Source organism: Rattus norvegicus, chromosome 5 (assembly GCF_021556685.1).
Source record: "Rattus norvegicus strain SHRSP/BbbUtx chromosome 5, alternate assembly SHRSP_T2T, whole genome shotgun sequence".
NCBI classification, from domain to species: domain Eukaryota; kingdom Metazoa; phylum Chordata; class Mammalia; order Rodentia; family Muridae; genus Rattus; species Rattus norvegicus.
In genome coordinates, this window is record NC_141538.1 from 79990173 (window position 1) to 80017868 (window position 27696).

Below are 27696 nucleotides of genomic sequence, written 5' to 3' on the forward strand. Positions count from 1 at the left end.
CCTGTGTTTGATCCCTGGAACCTTAAAGTTGTCCTCTGTCCTCCACAAGCATGTCATGGTATGTGTGCCCTCACCCTTCACATACACAGAAATAAATGTAAAGACTGCCAGACTCCCTGCTCCCCAATCTTTGGGGAATATATAAAAGTGGCCCAAACCAGCAAAACCAAACTTTAGGTGACAAGAGCTTTTGCCACCCACCCTGATTCAGGCGTCTGGTCACTCTGTGTTTCCATCCTTACACAAGCCCCATACCTTCAGCAATGCCTCTATCAGTTCTCAGAACTGGTGTCCTCACCAACAGTTTCCTGCCTAGTCTGGTTTTTGCTTAGGTAAAGATTTTCTTAGCGTGGATTCTTTGCACTCTTGGGTGTTGGCTCCACACTATCACGAAGGCCTACAGGCCTTGTAAACACATGGCTCCTTCATAAAGATAAGAGGACGGATTTCAGACAAACACCTGTCATGCATGTCCCCTATCGATAACAGTATTGATGTCCCCTATTGATAACAGTATTGATAGCAGACGTAGGCACCACTAGCAGGTGGCCCAGCAGGGTCAGGATTTGGCAGCTGACCTTGTGTGCTGCTCTCGTTCCAGTGCCTCATGGCGTGGGAGTCGATTATTCCACTACTGCAAGAGAAACAAGAGGCCAAGTAGCTTTGGTTTTGGAGAAAAGACTCTTCTGCCTCCACAGGGCATGGTACCCTGAACCTGAATGTCCCTGCAGTGCCGGAGAGGTCGCCGTGGGAAAACAGCACAACACCACCTCTTGAGTGTGTACTTTCTCCCCACCCACCCCCAGTTGTTTTCAGTTAGTATTTATTCCTTGGAGTCTGTGAGGCTGTAATCATCTCTCAGCAGAAGCATACCTCCATATTGTGAAGGAACCTCTTAATGGAACACTATGAAGACTTGAAACTGAGGGGCAGGATAACCCCCACTTGACCTGTGACATCACTTTGGGAGCATCCCAGTTGCCACTGTGGGACAGAACCCCAGTCCTGCATTTCGGGGACATGGGGAGGCATGAAGAGGGCAGCTGCGGCTTGCTGTGGAGACATCTTAGCTCTGCACTTTACCCGTGAGGGCATTAATGTGACCCAGCATGGAAGGAGGTGTAGGTACCTTCTCTCTCGGAAAGTCCTTAATTTACAGTGGCCTGTGGCTGTGGCTGCGGCTCTGGCTGTGGCTGTGGCTGTGGCAGGTCTACTGCCTGCTCGTGATGAGTGGCATCTATGTACTTGTTTCTGGTTCACACGGGGCCACCTAAATCTGTGTCTGGGAGCATCGATGCTTGAGTGAGCAAGCCAGCGTCCTTGTCCTTAATGGATGCCTCAGGATCTTGTTTCTGACCCCAGAATGCAGCAGAGGAGAAGCTTTTTGGTGTGAACTGGATAAAAAAAGGTGCATTTTTCTCTGTGAAGGTCTTGGTGTGTGTGTTTTCCGTGTTAACTGTCATCATGGTTGGGATTAGACCTGTTTGCAAACAGCTGCTGTCAATGACACTCCTGTGTGCCAAGCCCCAGCTCCGATGTCTGCTTTGTGCAATTTGCCTTTACTTCACCAAAAATGTCTCATTTAATCTGTCTGCCATGCCCGCTGACTGTCTGGGCAGCCTTGCGGTGAGGGCTGTGTGCTGCATTATTGCTGTCACTATGTGTAAACTCAGTGTGACTGCTCTACATGAGTGTTTTAACCCTCACGATTCTGTGGCCAGAAAGAAAACAGCATCTGCAGGTCCCTCAGAGACGAGAAGAGTGAGCGACATCGTGCTCTTTGCTTCTGGCTATGTAGAAATCCTCATTTGTAGCTAAAATCTGGGGGCTGCAGCTGTGCTTAAAGTCTTCATTTGAAGCTTTCCAAATTGCCATAAGCCAACAATCAGAAAGAATCTCTCTCTTCCATACCGTTGCTCTTGCTAAAAAGAAGCTGCATTTTTGTGTTCTTTTATCTCTGGCTCTTTGCTAAAAATCCCTAGATCTGGCTGCAGGTATACGGAAGGGGCTTTGTTTTTAAGGCGAAGCAGTCAAGCACTGCCTCATATACAAGTTCATTTGCAAATCCAATCATCATCCAGCATGCTAAGTCCTGTAATTCCCTCTAATATGGAGTCAGCTGCATTGGGGACACCATGGGACCGCAGGTAGACAGCATGAAGCAATTGTCCTCTCAGATTTGACAGATCCGTGATAGAGATAATAATCCCCACATCTATCGGTACTTGCCCAAACCTATCTGTGCCACCCCAGAGCCCTTGCTGTGAATTGTCTGTGGTACAAATAGAAAAGGCCCACTGAAGCAGAAGAGTAAGAACAGTCTGTACACCCCACCTCCAGCGAGTCGGCGTCTCATTCTACCTCCAAACCACCGGGCTGGTGTGGGTACGCTCAGAGTCAACCAGAACGTGGGAGAGTCAGGGCATGCGTTTGGTTACCAACAGACCTCCATCCATGCGTATCAGAGGACACCAGACTCGCCAGAGGTGATGTCCATCTTTGGGAAACATGAGGTTTTGCCTTGTGGACTGTATGCTTGATACTTGCACAGTGATGTAATGATGAACACAGTGATGTAATGATGCATACAGTGATGTAATGATGCATATAGTGATGTAATGATGCATACAGTGATATAATGTAGAAAGAACTAAAGAAAGAATTATGATGAAGCTAAAATCTGATGACCAGCTAGTTGCCAAAACCCCACGTCAATCCCGTGTGCTGGTTAGTTACACAAGAAGAAAGTCCCATAGAAACAGCCTCCGGTTGCACTGGAAAATGTATGGAGGGAAGCGTGGTCCTCAGCCATTCCCTCATGAGAGATGGTTCTCATGGCATCTTGAAGTGTTTGTCTTGTGCTGTTTATTTGGTTGGTAGGCAATGTCCCTGGGCTTTGAGTTTCCAGAAAGAGCTGGGATAATGGAGACTTTCCAGTTGGAACAATGTCAGTGGTAGAGCCAGGGACACCCATGCACAAGAAGCGCTCTTGTCTCTCTCTTCAGGATGGCAGCTGGTAAACTGAGGAGGCTGGCCTGAAGAAAAGGGGCAGGAGACAGTGAAGGAGGCCTTCCACTTCCCTGCTCCTGAGGCTCTCTCAGTCCCTGGAAACTCACCAGTCAGAAGCATCACAAAAAAGATTCCCTACATGAAGCATAGCTCAGATACTACAGTGCCAAAATGCCCCCAGAGAGGCTCCGTTACTTCTGGAGCCTCAGAGCCTTTGCCCTGAAGTCACAGGTTCCTCTGACTTATTTTCCATGAGACTTTGCCTTGAGGGTATCACGGGCAGAGGGATAGCCATAGCTGTTGAGGCTTGAACACATGCTGGTGAGATGAAAGTTGGCCATAGCAACTGCCCAGGTCCTGAGAAATGGAGGGCTTCTTCACCGTGTTAGAAACCTGCAAAGGCAAAAGAGAATTCTTAAAGCCAAGGAGATTTGAGAGACTTGATTGTTTAGGACACAGTTGTGGTTTGTAGCAAGAAAGGGTACTACTGATGTTGGGAATTTAAAAGAAGAATCTAGGCTGTGCTGCTCAAAACAAGAAGGCTTTGCTCTGCAGTGAGAGGGGAATGACCCCTCAGCCTGTGTGGGGCCAGGTTTCACCCACTCCTAAGCTCAGCAGTGATTGAGCATGGTCCGGATGGGCTGGCACTTCTCCAAGCTGCTGCTCACCTCACCAGATATTTCCCTTAGCCGAATGAAGAAAACCTAGCCTGCCTGGGATAGGAGCGGGATGTGAGACACATCTCTCTTTATACCAAATGGAGTGGGCCCTAGTTGTTGAGTAGAATGTGCTCTTTTAGCCTGTAAACAGGAGGAAACCGTGTGTGAACACTACAGCCTCTGGGGAGGGCCCTGTGGACATTTTAATTTTAGAAGTGGGCATGACGACAGTGTTTGTCTTTTGGGACAACACCCACAAAGCACTCAGAGGCCGCGTGACTTGTCCTGTCCTGTGGCACTGAAGCTGTAGGAAGCTGGCTGTTTCGATGAGGTCATTTGAGTCAAGGGAGCTCATGAGCTCACTGGGGTGTGTAGAGGAAGGCAAGGACTGCCTGAGAGGCTGTGTTGGCCCTCCTGATTTGGGTCTTGGGATGGGTTGGAACAGGGTCCTTGTCAGATCAGGGGAAACTGGCAATCTTGAAGGGTGATTTTCCCCCCGCCCCCAGGATCTGCTGCCTGTGGCTGGAGCAGGGCACACCCTTCTGGGTCCCACCTTCCCTCAGAGGCTCTCGTTAAGTATGTGACTTGGTCATCTTCGTGTATAAGACTATGCTGGGGATTTGGGGTGGCCTCCTGCCTTTCTACAGCCTTCAGGGTGGCCACAGATGGATATGCCTTCTCAGTGCCTGTGGTCTTCTCTGCTCAAGGCAGCAGTGGGCACTTGCAGTATAGTTGAGGAAAATGACCTCTCCTTGACCAAGCTGAGCTGCAGTCCGAATGCCAGGGCTGCATGCTTCTTTCCTGCTTACAGTTTAGTGAATAATCAGGGATCCAGTATTTCACTGACCCACTCCAGGTTGCCAGAGTTCCGTTTGAAGGTGTCTCCATGGTTGCACACACCAGAGGACGGGGACTCTGTGTCTAGAAGGCTGAGGCGAGGGCTCCGTTGTGGGGCAGACTGTTCGCAGTCTTATCTGTCTGAGTATTCCTGGGTATGACTGTGTGTGGCAAAAGCTCGTGTCACCCAAGTAGTCTTCAACTTCTGTAGTTTGTAAATGAGTGTTGTGGAGGGAACCTTTAGATGATCAATCAGATGTGTCTTATCTTTTTAGCACTTGAAAACCAACACACCCAGGAAATGCCACACATTGTTAGAAGCCTAATTGCAGTCGCTAACCATTTGTCAGTACCTCCTAACTGCCGCTCTGCCGCTAGTGTTTAAACGTCCACGTGGAAAGCGTTACATTTGGAAGCAGCTGGTGTAAACACTTACTCTAGGCAGCTGCAGTCCTCTTAAGTCTCCAGCCAGAAGGTGGGGGCCTTTCAGGTGGCAAGATTAAATTGTGCTGTTGCCAAATAGTATTTGAATTAATACCAGGAAACAGGGACCATGGTACTGCTGGATGTTTTCGGGTGAGAAAGATGAATGTAGTGTGCTTTGGCATGGTTTGGGAGACAGTGTCAGCAGTGACAAATCACACAGCTTCAACAAGTCCTCTAGTTTGTGACAGCATGACAGGTTTACTCTGTCTCTGCGAATGGGTCCCAGAGCCCGTTTGGGAGAGAGACTCTCCAAAGGTTGAAATGCCAAATAGCATAAAACCTGTTCCCTTGACTCAATAGTAAAGCCAGGGTGAAGAGCTGCACACACCTTTCTCCCTGAAGAACCGCCCAGGTATGTGGTGATTCTGGGCTCCCACAGTCCAGCTCAGAGCAGCTAAGACCTGTGCACGCTGTTGCTGGGCAGACTGGTCCCCCAGCCTCAGACCCAACCTCTGCCAAGATGCTGAGGGGAGGAGGAGGGTGTTTTCCTAGACTGTGGGTTGGTGTAACAAAGCAACGACTGTGTCAGCTGGGCCTTCGTAGGGGAACAAACCAGTACAAACCAGCATCTTCTATCAGTTAGCACTGTCCTCCTGGACCATGCTGAGGGCTGGGCCTTTCCCTCAGAGTCCCTTCTCACTGTATTTCTGTGTGCCTGTTCCCTTCATGCGTGAGTCAGGAATACATGGAGAGACAGCCTACATCTGACAGACTCCCACAAAACAAACTGCCAGCAAACTTTCTAACTCATATTTTAACTGTTAAGGGGGGATTAAAACAAAATTTTGGACTGTGGTGTTTTTTTTTTTAAATTTTTAAAAATTGTTCTTTAGTTTTAAAACTTCCAGAGATAGAAGCAGGCTTCTGAGGTATGGTCTCGCTGTGTGCTTTCTCTCCATGCTGCCATTAAGCCAAAACAAAAGCTGTGAACATAAGTGCTTGAGAGAATGCGTGTTGATAAGAAAGTGATTTATTTACAGATCCAAGTCTTTGTCTCACGAAACTACCAAAAAGAATGTCACCATTTTTCTTCGTTGTGGAACCAGAGATTATAAAAAGAAAAAAAAAAGTTGTTTTGTTGTATTTTTGATGCTGGCACAAGGTTCTTGTCCACTTTGGTTTTTCGTATATCTGTATGTAAGAAATTCTGTTTGTTGTTTACTATGGAATTAGTATTACATTTTGAGGTAAACAAAGAATTTGTATTGCTTGGTAAACTATTAACTATTAGCTTGCAAATTTAAGAATTTTTTCTTTACCTCAGTTAACTTAAGTAATGGACCAATAAACCTATGACAGATGCTTTATTTAGCCTGGGTCAGGTGCTCTTTTGTCTCTTAGGCCTGGGAACAAGGCACCTGCCTTTGGGGCTTTTTAAAAGTTTCTCAGAACACATGATGATTTGCTTGTGAGAATCAAAACCTAGAGTGACCGTAAAGACACACACAGGCACACACACAAACTTCGCATTCACATTGCTATGGGTCCTGCCTCGGTTTACCCTCTCCTGCATCTTACAAGTGGCAAATGAAGAAACTGCTGTGTCGTCACTGTGATTGCCAGGCAGATGATACAGAGATTTCTTCCTGCACGGAACAATAGCAAATCATTATATTCTGGGTCAGGGCAGCGCTTATTGTTGGGGTTTTTGGTTATTGCTTTTCTTTCCTGCTGCACCTTCAAGGCACGAGAAGGGATGCCTACAGTTTATAGAGCATTAGCATTTCTAAGTAAGACGCCAGGGCTGGAGAGAGGCTCAGTGTAAAGAGCTCTATTGCTTTCTCGATGACACAGTGTGAATCCACACCTGTGTCTGGCAGCTCACAAACTTTGAAACTCCAGCTCTAGGGCATCCATGGACCTCTTCTGACCTCCTCATCCGCACTCACTCACATGAATATGTAGTTAAAATGGAGCCGAATGTAGGGCACACACTTCTTATCCCAGCACATGGGAGACAGGAGCAGGCAGATCTCTGAGTTTGAGGCCAGTCTTGTCAGCATATTGAGTTCCAGGTCAATCAAGGCTACGTAGCCTTGATTGTTGTCTTAAAAAGAGAAGTCAGACATTGGAAAGGGCTTCATAATGATGCTGAACTTGGCTTAGTGGTGATCATCCAGTCGTTAATTCAGTTATTAATGCAACACCATTAATTTAATACTACAGTGATAGAAAATGGGGCGGCAAGACGGAATAGAGAGACGAGATTTGATCACCATTGTCTCAGTAACTGTGGTTCTAGAATAGCTCCATCTTTGAGCCTATGCCCTTTGAGGTACAGACCAGCCTTCCCTAGAGGGCTCTTGACAAACTAGCGATTATGTACACAAAGCACCTGTATGGTGGGCACTTCCGGTATGAGGGCCCTTATGGAAGGGCTCCTCCTGCTGTAGTTCAAATCCACCTAAGTGAAATGTTGGTGAGCGAGCCTTTTCTATGTGCTTGGCCGGCTGACTTACTAAGGAGTGTTTATGAACCTCCCCTCCCCGTTCAGAAGGCACAGAATGGATAGAAATAAATTGCCAAAGCCGTGGCAAGGACTGGGGAGATGGCTCAGCAGGTGAAGGTGCTTGGCACTAAGCCTGAGGAACTGAGTTCAATCCCCGGGCCCCACATGGTAAGAGAGAACAACATCGTGCAAGTTTCCTCTGACCTCCATTAAAACCACGGCAAGAAGTGCTGAGGAGGTTGTAATGGGATTTAAGAGAGAACTGTGAGAAAGGAGACTGGCTCAGAGGTGGTTTGGAACCTTACAGCCTGGGAGGTGGAGGTCCTGCTATTTTATCAGTCAGGGAAGAGAGAAAAGATGCAGCAGTCAAAGTGCTGTGTGAGGGAAAGGAAGGGTTAGGGTTATCTTTGGGGACTCAGGTTGGAAAAATTCTGGGGTCTGTGGGAAAAAATAAAACATTAAATAACGAAGAACGGTGCCTTTGAGGCCTCAAGAGTTAACAATACAAGGAGGATGAAGGGGAGATTTTTGAGAGAGGAGGAGGGAAGTAAAGTTTTGATTGTTGCCTGGAGTCAGACACAAACAACCCAATGCCCTGACATTTAAGTACATTCTCCAAATATTTCACTTTCGTTTGAGAGTGCCACCTCTGTAGTTACAGGGGGAGTCCATCAGAGAAAGATTTGAATTCAAACTGTGAATATTGACTTTATTGAAAGGTGATTCTGCTTTGTAAGCAAAGGAATCAGACTAAGTAACTCAGAATAAACTGATCTTCACCATCCCATCTTTACCCCGCACACTCGGGAAGATACTGACTGAAAGCGTTCAGTTGCGCATTTCGCTAAGGAAGTCTGCTGGGATTTGGTGGGTTTTGTTTTCTGTTGGTGGTGGGTGCTGTTCCTGGGTTTTTTGGTTTGTTTGTTTATTTTTTGAGGCAGGATTTTGTGTATCCCCGCTGGTCTCAGCTTGGCAATATGGCTATGGGCTGTGATCTTTCAGCCCCACCCTCCCAAGTGCTGGGACTACGGCCTGTGTGACCAGACCTGGCTTATGTTGTGCAGAAGATTGAACCCAGGGCTTCGTGCATGATAGGCAAGCACACCACCAACTGGGCTGCTGCCCCAGCCACGATCTTTGTATTTAAAAGCAACAAAGGTGGTGGGATTGCAGACTGGTACAACCATTCTGGAAATTAGTCTGGAGGTTCTCTCAGAAAATTGGACATAGTACTACCTGAGGATCCAGCTATACCACTCCTGGGCATGTACCCAAAAGATGCCCCAACATATAAAAAAGACACGTGCTCCACTATGTTCATAGCAGCCTTATTTATAATAGCCAGAAGCTGGAAAGAACCCAGATGCCCTTCAACAGAGGAATCGATACAGAAAATGTGGTACATGTGCACAATGGAATATTACTCAGCTATCAAAAACAATGACTTTATAAAATTCATAGGCAAATGGATGGAACTGGAAAATATCATCCTAAGTGAGGTAACCCAATCACAGAAAAACACACATGGTATGCACTCATTGATAAGTGGCTATTAGCCCAAATGCTTGAATTACCCTAGATGCATAGAACACATGAAACTCAAGACGGATGATCAAAATGTGAATGCTTCACTCCTTCTTTAAAAGGGGAACAAGAATACCCTTGGCAGGGAAGAGAGAGGCAAAGATTAAAACAGAGACTGAAGGAACACCCATTCAGAGCCTGCCCCACATGTGGCCCATACAGATACAGCCACCAAACTAGAAAAGATGGATGAAGCAAAGAAGTGCAGGCTGACAGGAACCGGATGTAGATCTCTCCTGAGAGACACAGCCAGAATACAGCAAACACAGAGGCGAATGCCAGCAGCAAACCACTGATCTGAGAACAGGACCCCCGGTGAAGGAATCAGAGAAAGGACTGAAAGAGCTTGAAGGGGCTTGAGACCCCATATGAACAACAATGCCAAGCAACCAGAGCTTCCAGGGACTAAGCCACTACCTAAAGACTATACATGGACTGACCGTGGACTCTGACCTCATAGGTAGCAATGCATATCCTAGTAAGAGCACCAGTGGAAGGGGAAGCCCTGGGTCCTGCTAAGACTGAACCCCCAGTGAACATGTATGGCGGGAGGATGGGGAGGGGAACACCTATAGAGAAGGGGAGGGGGAGGGGTTAGGGGGATGTTGGCCTGGAAACCAGGAAAGGGAATAACACTTGAAATGTAAATAAGAAATACCCAATTTAATAAAGATGGAAAAAAATAAAATAAAAAAGAACATCTTAAAAAAACAAAAAATAGAAAAAAAGAAAAAGAAAAGCAACAAAGGTAGCAGCACCACCTTTCACTCCATTGCTCTTACTTCCAGCCGAGGAAAGCTCGGCCAACAAAGCTCATTTTTTCCCCAAGATTTTATATTAATTTATAAACTGTTGTCATGTGTGCAAAACTGTTGTCAGTTTTAGCAAACTGTCCGTTTCGTGTTCATTCCCCTTGGGCTGGTGAAGTTTAGGCTTTAGTCACAGTCTTCCATAGAACTAGCACGATCCCCATGTTCCTCCACTGGCATCGTTAAGATAGCAATGGAAGTAAGGGGCTGGCTGGCTGGAGCCTGAAGCCCTCCAGGACCCAGAATGCCCGAGCCAGCAGCTGGTACACCCAGGCCTGACCTCTGCCTAGCAGAGGCATTGGAGGAGCACTAGGAAATTTCCTGCAACACCCAGAAGGCGATTTCCCTCCCACTAGGGACCCGAGGGTTATGGGAAGACTGGAACTTGGGTCTCACGGGCAGAACCTTGTTCTCGCTGGCATTTCAGCTCCTCTGTGTATCCGCACACTCTCCTTGTCGTGACCCCGGGACTTGTTTGTAGGCCACAACACTGTAAGAAATTGCAGAAGAGAGCTGTAAAGGGACAGCTGGAATGAGGCAAAGCAGGTCACTCTTCCTCCTCACCCGTGTCTGAGTCAGCTCCCACCCCTCTTTCTCACCGATGGAGAGATAGGCTGACTCCACAGTGCATCAAGGCGTTGTTACTGAGTGAGAAGCCTGGCTCTAGGGAACTCTGCAGATGCTTTCCAGGTCCTGTCTGAGCAGTCCCCATCTCCAGTGAGGTGGTGAACAACTCTGCCTCACACTCCTGCCTAGTGATGAGTTCCCACGAATATCCCAATAGCAAGGTTAACCTCCACTGATCCCAACCAGTTCCGTTGCCAGCTACCTCTGAGGACCTTCTTGCTGTCACCCCTTCCCCAGCACTGGGGTTGCACTTGCTTTTACTTAGATACTGGAGACCTGAACTCATATCACCATGCTTACACAGCAAGTATTTTCCCAAGTCATCTTCATGGCCCCAAATCCTTCTCATTATTGTTTAGACAGGTCTCGGGAAGCCTAGGCTGAGTCTGGCCTGGAACTCCTGACCTTCCTGCCTTCATCCTCTGAGAGCTGGGATGATGGGGATGGCCCAGATGCCTGGTTTATGATGTGCTGGGGCTTGAACGCAGGGCTTCCTCCATGCTACGTAAGCACTCTACCAACTGAGCTATAGCCCAGCCTCAGCGGCCACGCCTTTTTGACAAAGCATTTATTCATTATACAAATCTTTCTAGAATACTTCGTAGGTGCTGAGCTCTCTGTTGAACACAGCGGACACATGGGAGCCACACAGCTATGGTCTCTGACCTCTGCAAGCATCTACTGGAAGCATATTAAATAGATCAACATGGGTGGTCACCAACTAGTGTGCTATGAAGGGAAAATACAGGAGCTTAAGCAGAGCTCAGTTTAGAGCAAGGTAAAGGGAGGAGTTTTGTTTTCTCATCTGCAAAACAGGGATAAATAATATTTACCTCAGTGGAATCCTTATGAAAGGTCATATATAAAATATTTAATGCATTTGTTAGTACCATTTTTTAAAAGCCTAGGATGGAGATGGGATAGGAATTCAATTAAGTGTGCAGGTTGGAGAAGATGAAATCATCCTCTTTTGGTGAATTATATTTTCTCGGAGCAACACAGAGAACCTCGTGAGTACCTGTGTGCTCTTGTGTGTGTGTGTGTGTGTGTGTGTGTGTGTGTGTGTGTGTGTGTGTGTGGTGGGGGGATAGGGAAGAAGGCTGAGGCAGCAGCAGACCCACAAATACTTCCTTAGCATCTCCCTGTTCATGTAAAGAAGAGCAGGAAGGGAAGACAGACAGACTCCCACAGGGGTTGTGACAATACCTCCCTTTTGTTATAGGGATTAGGCAGGGCCAGCATGAGCGCACGCACGCACGCGCACGCACGCGCGCGCGCACACACACACACACAGAGTAAATGTAAAAATCATTTTAAGGAACTGTTGCACAAAGAGATGGCTGGATGCAAGTGCACTGGGTGAAGGGTTAGGGCATCACATCCGTGCTCCCTCAACCCTCTTCCTGAAGAAGGCAAGCCGGCCTGCTTAGCACAACCCATGTGAAACTGGGAAGGGACCAGTCATCGGTTTTGTTGGTCTGTTTATAACGTGATGACCTACATTGGCTAGTTAGACTAGTTTCCTACTATTGTTTCTGGATGTTTATTTGGGTTAGAAAGGCTGTGCCAACCTTCAGTAAAATGGGATTGGTTACTTGGGTGAAGTTATTAATCCATTGTGAAGCTGACTAGGGAGTTGGGACTCCTCAAAAATCTGTACTGCAGGTTAGCTCTCACCAAGTTAGTCCAGCCCATGCCGCCATGGCCCAATGAAAAGGTCTAAAGGTTGGACAGTCCTGGCTCAGTCTGCTTGGCTAACTATCCCTACCTCTTTGTTTTTTGTGTCTTATTTTCCTTGACTAGCAAATAAAGTGAGCAGCCTTACTGACTGACTGGCCTATCACAGGAAGCCTTGCAGAGAGACCTACGTATGATATAGCGTGAGGATTCTGAAAACGGCTTTGGGCTGGAAAGATGGCTCAGCGGTTAAGAGTACTAGCTGCTCTTCCAGAGATTCTGAGTTCAATTCCCAGCAACCACATGATGGCTCACAATCATCTGTAATGGGATCTGATGCCCTCTTCTTAAAATAATAAATCCTCAAAAAACAGAACAAAACAAACAAACAAACCCAAAACCCCAGCTTCATCACAGTCTGCCTTTAATTATTATCTACTCTGCTGTTAACAATACAGCTGTTCCTAATACCAATAAATACTAATATCTAATCCTAATATAGGAACCTTGAAGAGAGAGACTGTGTCAAATCTGTTGTGCCTTGTGGCATATCCTGAAAGAGACATTTCTCTAATTGCTACTCCCCACTGGTACATGAGAAAGCCCCAATTCAGGGGAAGTGGTAGTTACATGTGGCTACCGAACCCGTAAAATGCGACTACAGAACAGAATTTACTGTAAGGATGACCACACATAACCGGATCCCAAAGATTCGGTCATTTTAAAAAGTAAAGCATTCCTGTTGCCTAATTGTGTGTGCTGGTCACATGTTGGGCCATTTATGTACCAGCTATATTAAGCTATATCATTATAATTAATTTCACCATCTTTTTTTTCTTTTTGGAGACAGGGTCTCATATGGTCTTGGCAGAACTCAAACTCACTGTGTAGCTCAGGATGACGTCGACCTTCTGATCCCCCTGCCTCCAGCTCCTGAGTGCTGGGACCACAGGTGTGCGGCACCACACTGGTTGATACAAGCTAAGCAAGCGCTGTACCAACTAAACTATGCCCCAGCCCACCTTTTCTGTTTTAAAATGTGGCTCCTGCCAGACATAGGGCACATACTTGCAATCCTAGTACATAGGCAACCGAGGCAAGATGGTGCAAGTTTGATGCCAGCCTGAGCTTCATAGCAAGACCATCTCTCAAACAACAAACAAAATGGCGGTTCCTTGGGTCTGGGGGGATGGCTCAGTGGTTAAGAACACTTACTGGCCTTGTTCAGTTGATATCACTGGGAGGCCTGCTCTTTTCTGAAGGAACAGTGGGTCTGGGGGAGAGAGGAGGTGAGAGGGATGGAAGGAGTGGAGGGAGGGAAACTGTGGTCAGGGTGTATTCTATGAGGCAAATAAAGGGGGATAAAGAACACTTGTTGCTCTCTCAAAAGGCCTGAGTTGGGTTTCCAGCACCCAGATGGCAGTTCACAACCACCTGTAACTTTAATTCTGGAGGATCCCGGCTTCCTCTTCCTGCCTCCATGGGCGCTGAATACACACGGTGGACAGATGGACATGCAGACAAAACACTCAAAATAAAAACTACAGTTACTTAAAAATAAAGCCTCTCCTTAGCAAATTTAAAGCACGCACACACACACACATACACACGCACGCACACACACATACACACACACACGTACACACACGTGCACACACACTCACTCACTTGTGATTTACATTCATTTCTAGTGAAGCCAGAGTTAACCCTTCCTTTCCATTCTGTTGGCCCTCCACTAGGCTAGTGCCTGGCCCTGGAGCCCTTGTGTCTTCTCTGCTGGTCCTCCCCCTGCCTGTGCCTGCCTGGAGCTGATGCTCTTGCCTCCCAGAGGAAGAGGTGGCGGACCCGTTGCCTAAGGCCTTGTTGGGGAGCTCACACTTCAGTGATCACCGAGTGCCTTCAAAGCACAGCGAAGGGACAAGCTGGGTGACTTTTGCCTAAAGGGATCCAAACCAAAGAGGTCAGAATGGCTCAAACCGCTTTCTAACCTGGCCTCCACCGGTAAGAAAGCATGTGCAGCATCTATAAATAAGCCGTCTCTCAGAAGTGCCAGAAAGGAGCCAGATCTTTGGCGCCATCGTTGGACTTTTCAGCTTGAAGGAACATCTTTGTCAGAGAGTTTATCATTACCAAACCAAAACAACAACAAAGTCTGCAATTGACCTATGCACCGGCCCCAACCCACACAGCAGGCAGTTTCTGTCTTACCCAATTGGGACAATGGCCAAGAAGGAGAGAAAAGAAGACAGAAGAAAGCAGGTGCCGGCGAACTTGTTCAGCGTAAGCTGATAGATCTTGTTGTACATGGTGGATGTCACCACCCCAGTCAGAGCTAGGCACAGCTGCAGTATGACGAAAATCTTTCCTGTGAAGGAGAGGAATGTTATCAACAGATCTGCTGTTGTCCCTTTCTTGTTCTGCCTACCTGGTCTCTGGGCAGCTCCGGGAGTCCCCCACCCCCACTCCCCCCACACTCTCCTAAGGAATCCTTTTCAGTCGCTGTGGCTCAATTTGATGAGTGTCCTGTCTCCATCTAGTTGGAGCTTCCCAAAATGTCATTCTTTGTCTCTGGATTTCTAGTGACTAGCTTTGTGAGTTTTTTTCCACCCTCCTTTCTCCATTCCAAAAGACCAATATGTTCCTTATGAGTTTGAGGATGCTTCTAGAACTCTCTCTCTCTCTCTCTCTCTCTCTCTCTCTCTCTCTCTGTGTGTGTGTGTGTGTGTGTGTGTGTGTGTGTGTGTGTGTGTGTGTGAGAGCCAGAGCTACACATAAAGCTCCAGGAGCCCTCCTCTTGGCCTCCTTTTGGTCTCCTCAGCACTGGGACTATGTATTCCCACCAGCAGTTTACAAGTGGTGGAGATCCAATCCCAGGATGCCATGCAAGCCTGTTACCAGCTGAGCCCTCTCCCTAGACCCACTTCTTGGTCTTCAGGAAGTCTGTGCAGCAAGCTGAGACAGCCTGGGCAGGACGCCCTGGAGAAAGTCCTCTCACTCACCATAGGAAGAGTCCTTTACAAGCTTGGACATGGCTGACCGGATGGTTGTGATGGGAATAAGTGCAAACAGCATGACAGCTCGGGCTGAAACAGATGGGAGGGAGAAACACCTCTCACCTGAGTCCAGCTTCCACCCAGGAGATGGAAGGAAGCAAAGGTTTCACCTCCAGCCCCCCTCCCCTCAGCCCCTGTGGCCTTCGAGCCTTAGACTTCTCTGCTGGTAATGCCCCAAGTGACCCAGACTCTGAATCTCTACCCCGTCTCTAGTTCAGCTGCTTCTCTTCCTTAAGGCATTATTAACTAGTCAAATACAGGGAGAGGGAGGAAGAAGGGGGAGGAAGGACAGAGATGCAGTGGGAAGGGCTGGGGTGGGGGGCACGCTGTCCTCTGTACAAGGCTTTCTTAACTGGAAATGGGCACCAGGTTATCTTGCTATTTGCTGCCTCTCCAAGGTGTATGGCCTGAGGCAATTCTTTGATAACTATCTAGAATTTCCCTTTCCAAGTTGTTAGCTATTAGGCACACGTGGCCTGTGCAAGCTAACATGAAATAAGCATTAAACTCTGTTCTTTCATTACATTAGCCACATATCAAATGCTCCATAGCCACACATGGCTAGTGGACATTGCGTTGACAGACGGAGGCCACTCTGTACCTGTAGAAAGTTCTGCTGCAGCACGAGTCTAGAGCTTTCTACTTAGGGTTGACCAGTCTCTGTCCTCCAGTGGAAACCTCAGCCCACTGCCTTGTGGGAATGTATCATAGGAGCCAGTTACTGAGGAATTGTGGGCATTGTTAAAAAGCCCCTATTTGGCACTGACTAAGGGAATTTGTGTGTTTGTGTGTGTGTGTGTGTGTGTGTGTGTGTGTGTGTGTGTGTGTGTGTGTGTCTTACTTCTTTAAAGCTAGAGAGAAGACTGGAGAGAGATAGCTTGGTAAAGGTGTGCGCAGCCAAGATGGAGAACCTGAGTTCAATCTCTGTAACCCACATGGTGGGAGGAGAAAATAAACTCTGGCAGGTTGTCTCCTGACCACGCACACCTCCCCACTCTGATGAAATAAATATGATTTATTACTAAAGTTAAATGAACCCCAATCCCATCTCCACTTAAGGCTGTGTTGAGCCTTCCGTCTGACTCCAAGATCCAATGACCATGTCTTGGCCCAGAGCCAAGGGTACTGCCATGGCAAGATTCAGACAGCAATACAGGTAACACACACCACAATACAGATACCTCTATTCCTGTTTCCTTTGTACCTCCTGGATAGCAAATTCAGTCCCTGGTACTGAACTGGGACTCCTAGACCACAGTACCCCTTAGCATCAGACCATGGCACAGAGGGCCCTCAGTACCCTGCTTCCCTAAGCTCCAGACTTACCAATATAGAACATGTATGTCTTCTTCACAAAGGCCAAGAGAAGGGCTCCAGACCCAAAGGAAACCATCCCAATTATGATCATCGTGGTGTCCCGGAAGTAGCGGGAGAAGACCAAGACACCCAAGAAGCTGGTTATGAAGATTATGTACCCAGAAGCCATCCCATAGCCCAGCTGCACTTGGTTCCAATGGAGAGGATCCTTTAGCACGAAAAGGGCCATAACGTCCAATGTGCCCACGACAGCAAGGTCATAAACAATGGCGCCCACAAACAGCAGAGCAATGATGGCTTGGGAAGGCTTCTCTTTTCCAGGAGTTGGAGGGTTTGCCTGTATATTAGGCTTGTCCTGTTGATCTGGATCCAGGGTTCGATAGGTGCCCATCATGCCAGACACAGTATCTACAGTGGGGTGCACCTTGTTGGGCTTGGACACAGCTTCAGGGACCTTTAGCACGAAGAGACTGTAGAAAAGGGCAAACGCCGCACAGCCCACGCTGCAGGCGGTTAACAGAAGGCCTTGCGCAGAGTGCCCAACGATTTGCTTGAAGAGATGCCCTGAAGCCATACTGCCACAGAACCCAGCCAAGCCTAGGACTAAATCGATGAGGATGAGGCGCACGGAGCGGCGGCTTTCGGAGCAGCTCAGGGATCCCAGCGCCATGACCCCGGACCAATAAGCGGAGAAGCCCCCGCACAGCCCATTGAGCGCCGCTGCTCCGTACATCACCTCCAGTGGCCAGTCCAGCATCACTTTGAGTAAGAGTCCGATGCGGGACAGAAGGAAGCCCAGCATCGCCGTGCAGATAGAGATCTTACGGTGGTAGCGGTCGCTGAGCCAGCCCAGTACATAGGCGGACAGCAGGGGTGTCAGGCCCACCACGAGGTTGTAAATGATGTAGAAATTGGAGATGGCCTTCTGCTGTTGGTCCTCCTGACGTTCCCCCAGCGACTGGTTGGCACTGTAATTAGAGGAGTCTCTAGCGTCAGATGCAAAGGACTCCTTCAGTACCAGAAGTAGTCCTGTATCATAGAGGGAACCGGCCACCTGGGTTGAAGCCACCACAGGCTCGATCCAAGTCCTCACCCGGAAGCCAGAGAGCGAGCCGCTCCACGGACAGGTGAACCCGGGACCCATATGACCTGTGTGACAGGGAACGGGCCTTGCTGTCTGCAGAGTCTGGGAGATGCTCCCAAATTTGGAGGGTCAGGGCTCAGTCCCAGAGTGTTTCAAGTGCGTGCCTCGAGAGCAGAGCTGAGGTGGCTGTGTGACAGTAGCCAAGGAACTTGCCTAACTGCGGCCCCTCCTCCTCAGGTCAGAAAAAGCAGCGCCCCACCTCCACCTCCACCCCGGGTCGGCAGAGCGGACTGGCAACAGCCCAGAGAAGCTACTGGGTCAGAGCACTCGCGAGCTTGGCTCCCTCCCCCACGCCCCTAGAGCAGCCTAGACAACCTGCCTTCCCCGACAGCTGAGTACCAAAGTCGCTGAAGCTCAGTCAAGCAAGAGAGCTCTGGGACCTGCCCAGCGATTGTTTCTAAGTTCTTCCTCCTTTGGAGGCAGGTTTGGGCAGGGGTCTAGTGCTTTCTTAGGCTTCTGCTTGATGCAACTCTGAGGTGCCAAGTTTTCTTTGTTGGAAGTAACAGGAACCTTGGCGCACACACAACTCGGGGTTCTAATCTCAGTACCATGTAAATCAGGAACGCTGGGACATATGTGTGAGTCCAGCACTTGAGACAGGGAGGCAGAACCGTAAGAAGTTCAAGGTCAGCCTCTCATACACAGAAAGTTTGCTACAAGAGACTCTGTCTCAAACAAACAGACAAACAAGAGCAAACAAACACAAAAGATGATTCAACGGGTAAAGGGGCGGCCATAAAGCTTTGTGGTAATCCCTGAGACCCATCCCGTGGAAGGAAAGAATGACTCAGAAAGCTGCCCTCTGACCTTCATGCACATACTGTGGTACAGAAACACACACACACACACACACACACACACACACACACACACACACACAATCGATTAATTAAAAATATTAAAAATAACAAGGACCCATTTGTAAGAAGCTAGCAACACAGACAGACTTTCAAAGAAGCCATCTAGATGGCAACTCCTTCAGGTCAACGGTCTCTCTGAGCAGTGCCTACCTCGGGCACCTGTATTAATGGGCCTTTCTCGTTGGATTCCAGCCTCCCTCAACTTCCAGTCCCAGATGCCTCTCCACAGCATAAAACTGGACTCTCTCTGGCAGGACTCCTGGTGGCGTTTACTGAAGTCAGCAGGTTTGTCTGAATCAAGATGGGAGCAGAGATCTTTTTTGCTTCCTCGTAGTTGTTCTTCCTGTCTCATAGCCTTAATCCTATCTAGCCTGGGCTAAGAGTTCTGCTCCCCAGGCCCCTGGCTTTCTCCTTCAAGTGCACGCTTCTGGATGAGGTGATCCTGGGTAATGCAGGAATCTAAATACGCCGAGGAGTAAGAAGACCTTTCTCTTCCACATGGATGGTTAGAAAATCACTCGGTCTCTGTTCTTGTCTCTCCATCTTCAACCCTGGCACGGTAAATAGTCACACAACTGGCAGAAATTCAAAGGTACAAGGATACATGAGTCTGCCTGGGAGAGTCTAAAAAGCCATATGTTTCTACAGTGGGTGGCGAGAGATTAGATTCCAGACAGTTCTTGTGTAATTCTGTGCCCCTTTGGTAGTATTAAGTGGGGTGCTTTCTCTCCTCCTTGTCACCAGTCAACCCCCTCTTTTGGGTGTTCAGATCTAACTCTGACTTCTGCAAAGAGGAAGATGTATCCTGTCTCCCCTTGAGAGATGCGCCTTGTAGCTCTGGCTCCCAGCTGTGTCTTTCTCCCATACCTTGGCCTACTTTCACCAACCCATGCCTGGCTCTCCTACTCCATTCCTGACATAGTTTTCTAAGGCTGCACCAGGCAACTCAGCAAGCTGCTCTCGTGCGTGCGTGGCAGAAACTCCAGGGATGGTTGGGTCACAAGAGTTCCGCAATCAACGATAGTACAACCAGAAGGACCACTCCGGCCATTTGATCAATGGAGTCTGCTCTTGGCTGCTGTAAACAGCAGGAGGCAACCTTGCCCAATCTCTGGCAGGTTTTATGGGTTTTCAACTCTCACTTTTTTTTTTTTTTTTTTTTTTGTGGAATATAAGAAACCTCTCTTACGGATTCACACCAGACCTGGGAGAAGCTGGGTGTTGGCCAGCCTTGGTGTTCTCCAGATTTGAGAACTGAATCTCCTGGTCTAGAAATGAGCTACTCTCAGGTCCGATGATGTCTTTCTCGACTTGGACTACTGTGGGTTGGATGATATTCTCATTACACGCTTTCTCTCCTCTCCATCTCTGAATGATGGATCCAACTGAAGTGGCTCCTGGCCATCTTCTGGGACCAACAGGTTGAGCCTTGACTCTCTGCTACATTAAGATTTAGTATCCTTTACAGGCCCGTGATCTTAAATTTCTTGTTCCAGGATTTTCTGGAAAGGGGTTTCTCTACTCCTAAAGCACTAGCAATAAAGCGAGCACCACTGCCTTGTATGTCAGCTGTGAGGATTGTTCTGGAAACTAATCTGTAGCTTATAACTGGCCTCATGAAAGAGAAAAGGTTACATTTCTTATCTCCATGTGAATAAGGGTACTCTACTCCACCTATCTCATGTGGTCTAGGCTAGCCTCAGACTCACCATGACACCAATGGTGACCTTGAAGTTCTAATCCTCTTGTTTCTACCTCTTGATGGAACTATAGTGAGCATGGGGTGCTGGGCTTTTGGGGTGCTGGGGATGAAACACAGGGCATTAGGCATTCGAGGCAAGCTCTCTATCAAGTGAGGCACACCTCCTCCCTACCCTAGCCCACAGTTTTAGGAAGAAAGGAGACATCTAACATTAACTGAACTCTTATCATGTACTAAGCACATTATATTAACAAATTCGATTAATTGTCTGGGGAAGTCTATGAGCTGAAACCAGAGATGTTGAAGTAATTTGCACAAGCTTATACAGAAAGCCAGTATTTAGCATCGGGCAGTCTTTGAAAGCCTACAGCTGTGGAGAGAATGCTGCAATTCATCTGAAGATGCCTTCCCAACCAGGATGGAGAGATCCAAAAACATCATTGTCGACGTGGGCAGGGACTTGTTGCTCAATGGTGGATTGCAGAAATGAGCAAGAGGTGTGGTTGAAAGCTTCTTTACTGAGCTTACATCCAAGGTACTTTACAGTCAAATAGGAGATACACACACACACACACACACACACACACACACACACACACACAAATGTAAATTTTAAAGGAATCTATTTCATAGAAAAAATATAAAATAAAATTATTTGGCTGGAGAGATGGCTCAGTGGTTAAGAGCACTGGGTTGCTCTTCCAGAGGTCCTGAGTTCAATTCCCAGCAACCACATGGTGGCTCACAACTGTCTGTAATGAGGTCTGATGCTCCTTTCTGTCATGCTCATGCAGGCAGACATGCAAATTGAGCACTCAAATATGTAAATAAATAAAAAATCTCTTAAAAATAAAATAATTTCTTTTATAAGCAATGTATTAATTAATATATTTATAAGCTACATGTATACACATATGTATATATATATATACACATATATGTTGTGAATTGCCCTGGTGCTATTTGCATTTTGATGCTAATTCTGCTTCCCCAAGAGGGGCTGCCTGGGACACGGAGTGAATTACTGTACTCAGGTGACTTCATCTGAAGCTTCTCTCCATTTTAACTTGTAAAGTAAGGGCCAGAGCCGGTGACTGGGCAGGGGAAGGGAAGGTGCAGTGGGAAGTTTTGGAGAGAAGGAGGAGGGGAGAAGAGAGAACAATGGAGGAGGAGGTGGGAGGAAGATGGAGCAGAGGCCCATCTTGTGTTCATGTTAACTGAGTTGTGTTTTCATTACCTGGGCTTGTTTGAGTTGGAGATTTTACCACAAAAACATATATATGTGCATACACATGTATGGATGATACATGTATAATATACATGTGTATATATACACACATATAAACATATATTAGCATTATATACATGTATAAGCAACATATATAAGGAATAAACATGCTCTCTTTCTATACGTGTCCCTCAGTTCCTGTCTTTCCTTTTCTTACTCTTTGATAATTCCGTACATGTACATGCTGTGTTTAACTGTTTGCCATTTGCTTGTGTTTCAGGAAATGGGACCCATTCTTGTTCATGCCAGCAGTCACAATTAAACTCAATGGATCAAAATAAAACAAACAAACAAAAAAGACAGCTGGGCAAGATGTCAAACAGCCTGCCATTTCATTTGGGATCATTCCCTTCCCCTTCTCATGGGCGGTCAGTGTGAGTCTTTGTTCTTTTATTGGGCAGAGACTGGTGAAGACTGAGTTCCACATGAGCTGGCACAAAGCCAAGCAAGGACCATGGAGAAGTCCCAGAGCACACGCATCTCCCGTGGGTGGGCTGACCTATGGCACAGGCTCTGGCTTTCACAGGCCACAGGACTGAGGAGCTAAAACCATTTACTGCACCTGGAGAAACAGAGACCCCCTCAGCTGACATGCAAGACAGAGGTGTTCTTTTTATTGCTAGTTTTTTCGGGGCTGAGGTAAACCTTTGCATCCCCCCCCGAAATGGAAAATGAGCTCTCCTATGAAACCTAAATACATAATAGACTAGAGCCTGTCTGTTTGCCAAGCAGGACAACCTGGGTTCTGTTCCTGGTTCCCTCCTGATGGAAGGAGAGAACCAACGCTCATAATGTGTCCTCTCACCTCTACATTCACATTGTAGCCTACAGACATTCAATAAATACAGTGCAATTCTATATGATCTGACGGAGAGAGACGTGCACACCCAGCCAAGAAGTCAGGCAGATCTCGGCAGTGAGCAGCCACGGTTAACAGGGAGTTAGCTGCTGGTTGCTGGAGTGCTGCCTCCTCACTCGGCCGGCAGAGGCCTGATGGATGACCAGGAACAAGGATAGCAGCTTGGCATCAGTGCATTCATATTGCCTCTGCCCTATTGGCTACTTTAAACGTTAGGTCAGATTCCTGCTCAAGTCTGTATTTAAGAAGTGTTCATCTAAAACCGGTAACCTCCCACACACGCCTTCTGCAAGGCTGAAGAGTAACCAAGGCATGGTTAATAACTGAAGGGCTATAATAATCACCAAGTTGTCAACCGCCAGCCTTTTGTGTATGTGATTTAGTCTTTATCCACTCTTTGAGAATTTCACACGTACATGCAATGGATTTGATTGTACTCACCCCTGACCCTCCCTCCCTTAACTCCTCCCAGGTACACCTTGACCCTCATCTCCTCCCAACTCTGTCTTCTTTTTAAAAAAAGGTATCTATTGTAACTGTGTGTGTGTGTGTGTGTGTGTGTGTGTGTGTGTGTGTGTGTGTGCCTGTGTAGGGGTATGTGTACTTAGTATAGGTGCCCAGGGGCCCAGAGGTATTCAGTCCTCTAGAACTGGAGTTACAGGTGGTTGTGAGCCGCCTGACTATTGGTGCTGGGAATCGAAGGTGGGTCCCCTGCAAGAGCACTACTTGCTCCAAACCTCTGAGCCATCTCTCCAGCCCACACCACGCTTGTATAACCCACTAAGCTTAATTTGTGATACACATATATGTGTGTATACATCTTAAATCTAGAAGCTACAACCTTTCTGCCACCTCTTCCATGATAAGTCATGGGGACATAGAGGCAGCCTATGATCCAGATGTCCCGCTTGTGGCTGAGCATTCCCAGACTTCTCTGCAGTGGTGTTTCTGCATTAACCACGGTCCACTGCGAGCATGCGCGGGCGCGCGCGCATGCACACACACACACACACACACACACACTCACTCACACTCACTCACACTCATGCGCGTAAAGCCATCTGTGGGAACATGCTTACCTACCAAAGGCCACATTCTTAAAGGAAACTGACTCTCCCTCCGACTGTCAATACCTGCAGCTGTGAGCCTCCTTCCCTCGCCCACTGGTGTGTCAACTGATTAGCTCTTGCACGAGCAGCCACAGTTGCCTTGACTTTATCAGTGCAGTGGCCCCCTCTTATCTGCAGTCTTCCCCAAACCCACAGCTATTATTCTGCTAAGTGAGCATGGCATGAAACTCCCTTTTGAATTAATACCTCTATGCCCAGAGATTAGTGCAGCTCAGGCCTCATCAGAGAAACCTCTCTGTGCAGTGGACCGTGAAGGTTGTAGCTTCTAGATTTAGGATGTGCTGCTCCAGAACACGAGAGCAGCATCTAGAAGTTTCCAATCATTGTCTTAATCCCAAAAGAAGGTGCCGTGGTTGACCTAATTAACCATCATGCTCTCTGACTCATTCTTTTTTTTTTTTTTCCTGGATCACTCCTTCTTGCAGTTACTGTCGGTTCCAAGATAGCAGGTCTGACCAAGAAACATGTTGCAATGAGAGTCAGAACTACTCTGTAGGCTGTAGCTCTCCTGTCACCAACCAGGCTCCTCACGATACTCTTGAGATCGCATCACCCAGACCGGCTTTATTCCTTTCTTATGTAGCCTGAAGTTCTTGATGCCTCGAGGGCAAGACTAGGATGCTGCTGTCTCTTGCAAGATATTTGATCACCAAAGATTGTGTAAATATCAAATATTTGGATATTTAAAGATATTTGAAACCCAAGATTGTGTTATTTGCTGGGGGAAAAAAAAAGAACTGTTTCCAGTTGTGGTGAGATTCAGCCCTTAACACATACCTTTAATCCTTCTGGTTGGAATACCCACACACCATTAGTACACACCTTTAATCCCAAACAATGACAGTAAATTAGTTTGTAGAAAGAAGCACCTGTGTTTGAAAGTGATGTCTAATTAAGTGGCAGACAAAGGGATGAATCAAAGGTTTGACAGAGTAGGATATGCCCAACTCTCAGGAGAAGAGAGAGGCTACTTAAGAGTAAGCAGAGAGAGAGAGAGAGAGAGAGAGAGAGAGAGAGAGAGAGAGAGAGAGAGAGAGAGAGAGAGTGTCAGTTTTACCAGGACAGTTATAGAGAGGCAGGTTGAAGAGAGAACAAACTAGATACAAGTGAAGACCGACTGACCCAGAGAATGAGCAGGAGCCAGAAGATTTGAACGTCCTGTCAAAGTTAGTATTGAGAGCCCGAACCTACTCTTTCTTGGGACCAGCCTCCATTTTAAAAGAAAAAAGCCTGAGAACTTCACCTGAGTTGAACCCAAGCTGCACCCAAGTACCAGGAAGGACCCCCACGCTTGTCCTTGACCAGAGTTACTGCCTAGCTACTTCCTAGCAACAGTGAATCAAAGATTAGTCTGATTGTTTCAGATGCTCTTCCAGACCTTTTATAATTGTATACAGTCTTGCTTCAGAGCACCCACCTGTCTGTGTACAATAGTTATTCTATTAGATACTTGCCAGGGTGAGCTCCCCTCCTTTGTTTACCATTTCCTATAGAGCCTTGTCCTGCTAAGAGCTCAGGGCTGCACCCTCCCATTCTGTCAGAGATGGCAGAGTGGCCCAAGCTCTTGCTTGTAAATAAAGACCCTAGTGGGATTGTGTGGGAATCAGCTTCTTGGTGGTCTTGGGGTTCAAGAACACTTCCTGGCAGAACAACTTAGGAGAGGCTGAGTGAGAGAAGCCAGATTGAATCAGTCAGCTTGGAGATGAGTTTGAATCAGAACAGGTGAGTAGAATCAGCCATCCAGAGATCAGAAAGAGCTAGAAAGGGTGAGCTCATTCAGTAGCAAGTCTTAGAGGCTGAAAATATCTAGACCTAGATAAGACTGTACAGAGGCTAGGAGCTTCCAGGACTAGGCCTAGGTTAGAAGACAGAGGCTGTAAGCTTCAACGACAACAATTACTCAGGAGAATAAAAAAAAACAAAAACCATTTACAGGTCCCTATATTTGCTTCCTGTATGCTAAACAAATTAATTTTCTGCTTCCATTACTACTGTATCCTCTTTGGACATTGTGGGCCACTGGTTGAGCCTGGTGCATTGAGACCACCAGCATCAGGCTTCTGCCTTGTGACTCTAGGATTTCAACATTTTTCCTTCAAGTGTATTCCAGTGATTGGGCTGCCATCACTACATTAAGGACACGTCTCAAGTCTCTTTGTTTGATCACAAACAATCCTTCAGTTAGGATGTTACTGCCACCATATTGTTGAGGACAGGAAGAAAATTTGCTAGTTACTGGGACTGCCCAGGCAATTTTACCTGATAACTTAGTAGGTGAGGACTGTGGTCTACCTGACTTTCTTTTTTCTTTCTTTCTTTCTTTCTTTCTTTCTTTCTTTCTTTCTTTCTTTCTTTCTTTCTTTCTTTCTTTCCCGCTTTCTTCCTTTCTTCCTTGCTTTCTTGCTTTTCTATTTTGAGACAGTAAATACATTCATACAACTTCTTGGGAAATCAGTGCATTGGCCTTTCCGCCCTGAGATGGCATCCTATTAATAATAATATCACGCAATTTCATAGATGAGGAAATTCTCATTCTCCATAAGAATCTCAAACACAGATTCTTATGGAGCCAGGACCCAGGGTTGTATGGTTTTAGAGTCCATGCCATTTACATTGTACTTGAAGTAATCAAGAAGAGATACATTTTAAAAAGGTATTTGGTTGTTGAACTTTCCCATCAAATAGTGAACTTACTTCTATTCATATTTTCAAACTCAAGTGATCCATTGTTATTCATGAGTCATCCATCCACCCATCCATTAATCCATCCATCCATCCATCCATCCATCCATCCATCCATCCATCCATTGGTCCATCCATCCATTGGTCCATCCATCCATTGGTCCATCCATCCTCTACAAACATTATTGAATACCATGCCTAATAGAAGGCATCAAGAATGCAAACTCTTACCTTTAAGAGTTTTGTTGTTGTTTTTAGCCTAAAGAGTTGTCATAAGATACTCATAGGGTTAGCAAGATGGTCTGGCAGGTAAAGGCACCACCACCAAGCCTGATAACCTAGTTCAGTCACAGTAGCCAAAGGATGGTAACTACATAGGACCAAGTCCCACAAGTACCACATGTGTGTTGTGCATGTGTGTAAACATGCACACACACACACACACACACACACACCTTTAACAAACACACACATGAAATAAAAATAAATAAATGCAAAACAAATAAATAAAAGGCCCTTGTAAGACTAACACTATAGGTTCTGTTCCACACATGAAACTATTGACATCATGCCACGCCTCCTCTTTCAATACTGGCTTTGTGAGATTTCTCTCCACCCCAGGCTGTGCTACCAGACTGAATGAGCTCATAAACAACCTACTCAACACCGTAAAGGAAGACAGAGTTTGTCTCTGCTGCCCAGCCCACATCGGCTCAGTGGTAGCTGCATCTCACGTTTCCTCTTCCCAGCCATCTACTAACCCTCTCCCTGCCTATGCTTTCCAGACAGTTTGCTAGAACACAGGTGGATATGATGCTGTCTAATCCTAGTACGGTGTGCCCTTGATCACAGCCATGGAGATACGACCCAAGTCTGGGCAAGTAAGAGGAGGCCCAAGAGCTGGGCTTGAACAGTTGGGAAAAGATGAAAAGAGAGCCTCTTTTATTTATTTTTTCCTGTTGGTTTTGAAGCAAAAGGTATGAGAGCCTTTTGGAGAAAAACTTGTCTGAGATTGGAACTAATGCAGACTGGAGCAGAGCTGACCACTGGAGGGTCCAAATCCCTGTAGCCACCTATGAACTCATGGATGTAGCTGGACCAGAAACTAAGTTATCCTTTCGCTGTTAGTAACAGAAGTTGCTGTTCTAATTTTTTAATGATGCCATTTGATTGGGATTTTCTGTCCATTGCAAACACAAGAGACACAGACACACACACACACACACACAGACACACACACACACAGGCACACACACAGAGACACACACACAGAGACAGACACACACAGAGACAGACACACAGAGACACATACCACACAGACACACACACACAGAGACAGACACACAGACACACATACCACACAGACACACACACATACACACACGCACACACACAGACAGACCCAGAGACACACAGACACATGCCTAGACACACATACACAGACACACACACACACACACACACAGACAGAGAGAGAGAAAGACAGACATACAGAGATACACAGGCACACGCACAAACACACAG

At 46.9% G+C, this 27696-nt stretch overlaps 2 protein-coding genes across 6 annotated transcripts in view; one reads left to right on the forward strand and one right to left on the reverse strand.

Annotated features, from left to right (window-relative positions):
* Snx30 (sorting nexin family member 30) overlaps nt 1–25389 on the forward strand; it is a 127039-nt gene extending 101650 nt beyond the window's left edge. The window contains exon 9 of one of the 3 annotated variants that reach the window (XM_087547969.1): nt 21722–25389. In XM_087547969.1, coding sequence (XP_087404095.1) covers nt 21722–21763 — 42 coding nt within the window. In that variant the 3' untranslated portion in view covers nt 21764–25389. 3 annotated transcript variants of the gene reach the window in all.
* On the reverse strand, nt 1245–18529 carry Slc46a2 (solute carrier family 46, member 2). 3 transcript variants are annotated; one of them, XM_087547970.1, is made up of 5 exons: nt 16517–18529; nt 15137–15220; nt 14346–14502; nt 10239–10323; nt 2028–3402 (listed from the first exon to the last, which is right to left on the reverse strand). In XM_087547970.1, the coding sequence occupies exons 1-4, from the start codon at nt 17649–17651 to the stop codon at nt 10257–10259; spliced, it is 1443 nt and encodes a 480-aa protein (XP_087404096.1). In that variant the 5' UTR covers nt 17652–18529; the 3' UTR covers nt 2028–3402; nt 10239–10256.
* Nucleotides 25390–27696: the final 2307 nt, after the last annotated feature.

Excerpts from the sequence above, each read along its gene's own strand:
- Slc46a2 (XM_087547970.1), bottom strand. The coding sequence starts at position 17,651 with ATGGGTCCCGGGTTCACCTGTCCGTGGAGCGGCTCGCTCTCTGGCTTC. Across the intron at positions 14,503-15,136 it reads TGTAAAGGACTCTTCCTATG|GAAAGATTTTCGTCATACTG; the intron begins GTGAGTGAGAGG and ends TCTCCTTCACAG. Across the intron at positions 10,324-14,345 it reads TTGGCCATTGTCCCAATTGG|TGTTGTGGCCTACAAACAAG; the intron begins GTAAGACAGAAA and ends AATTTCTTACAG.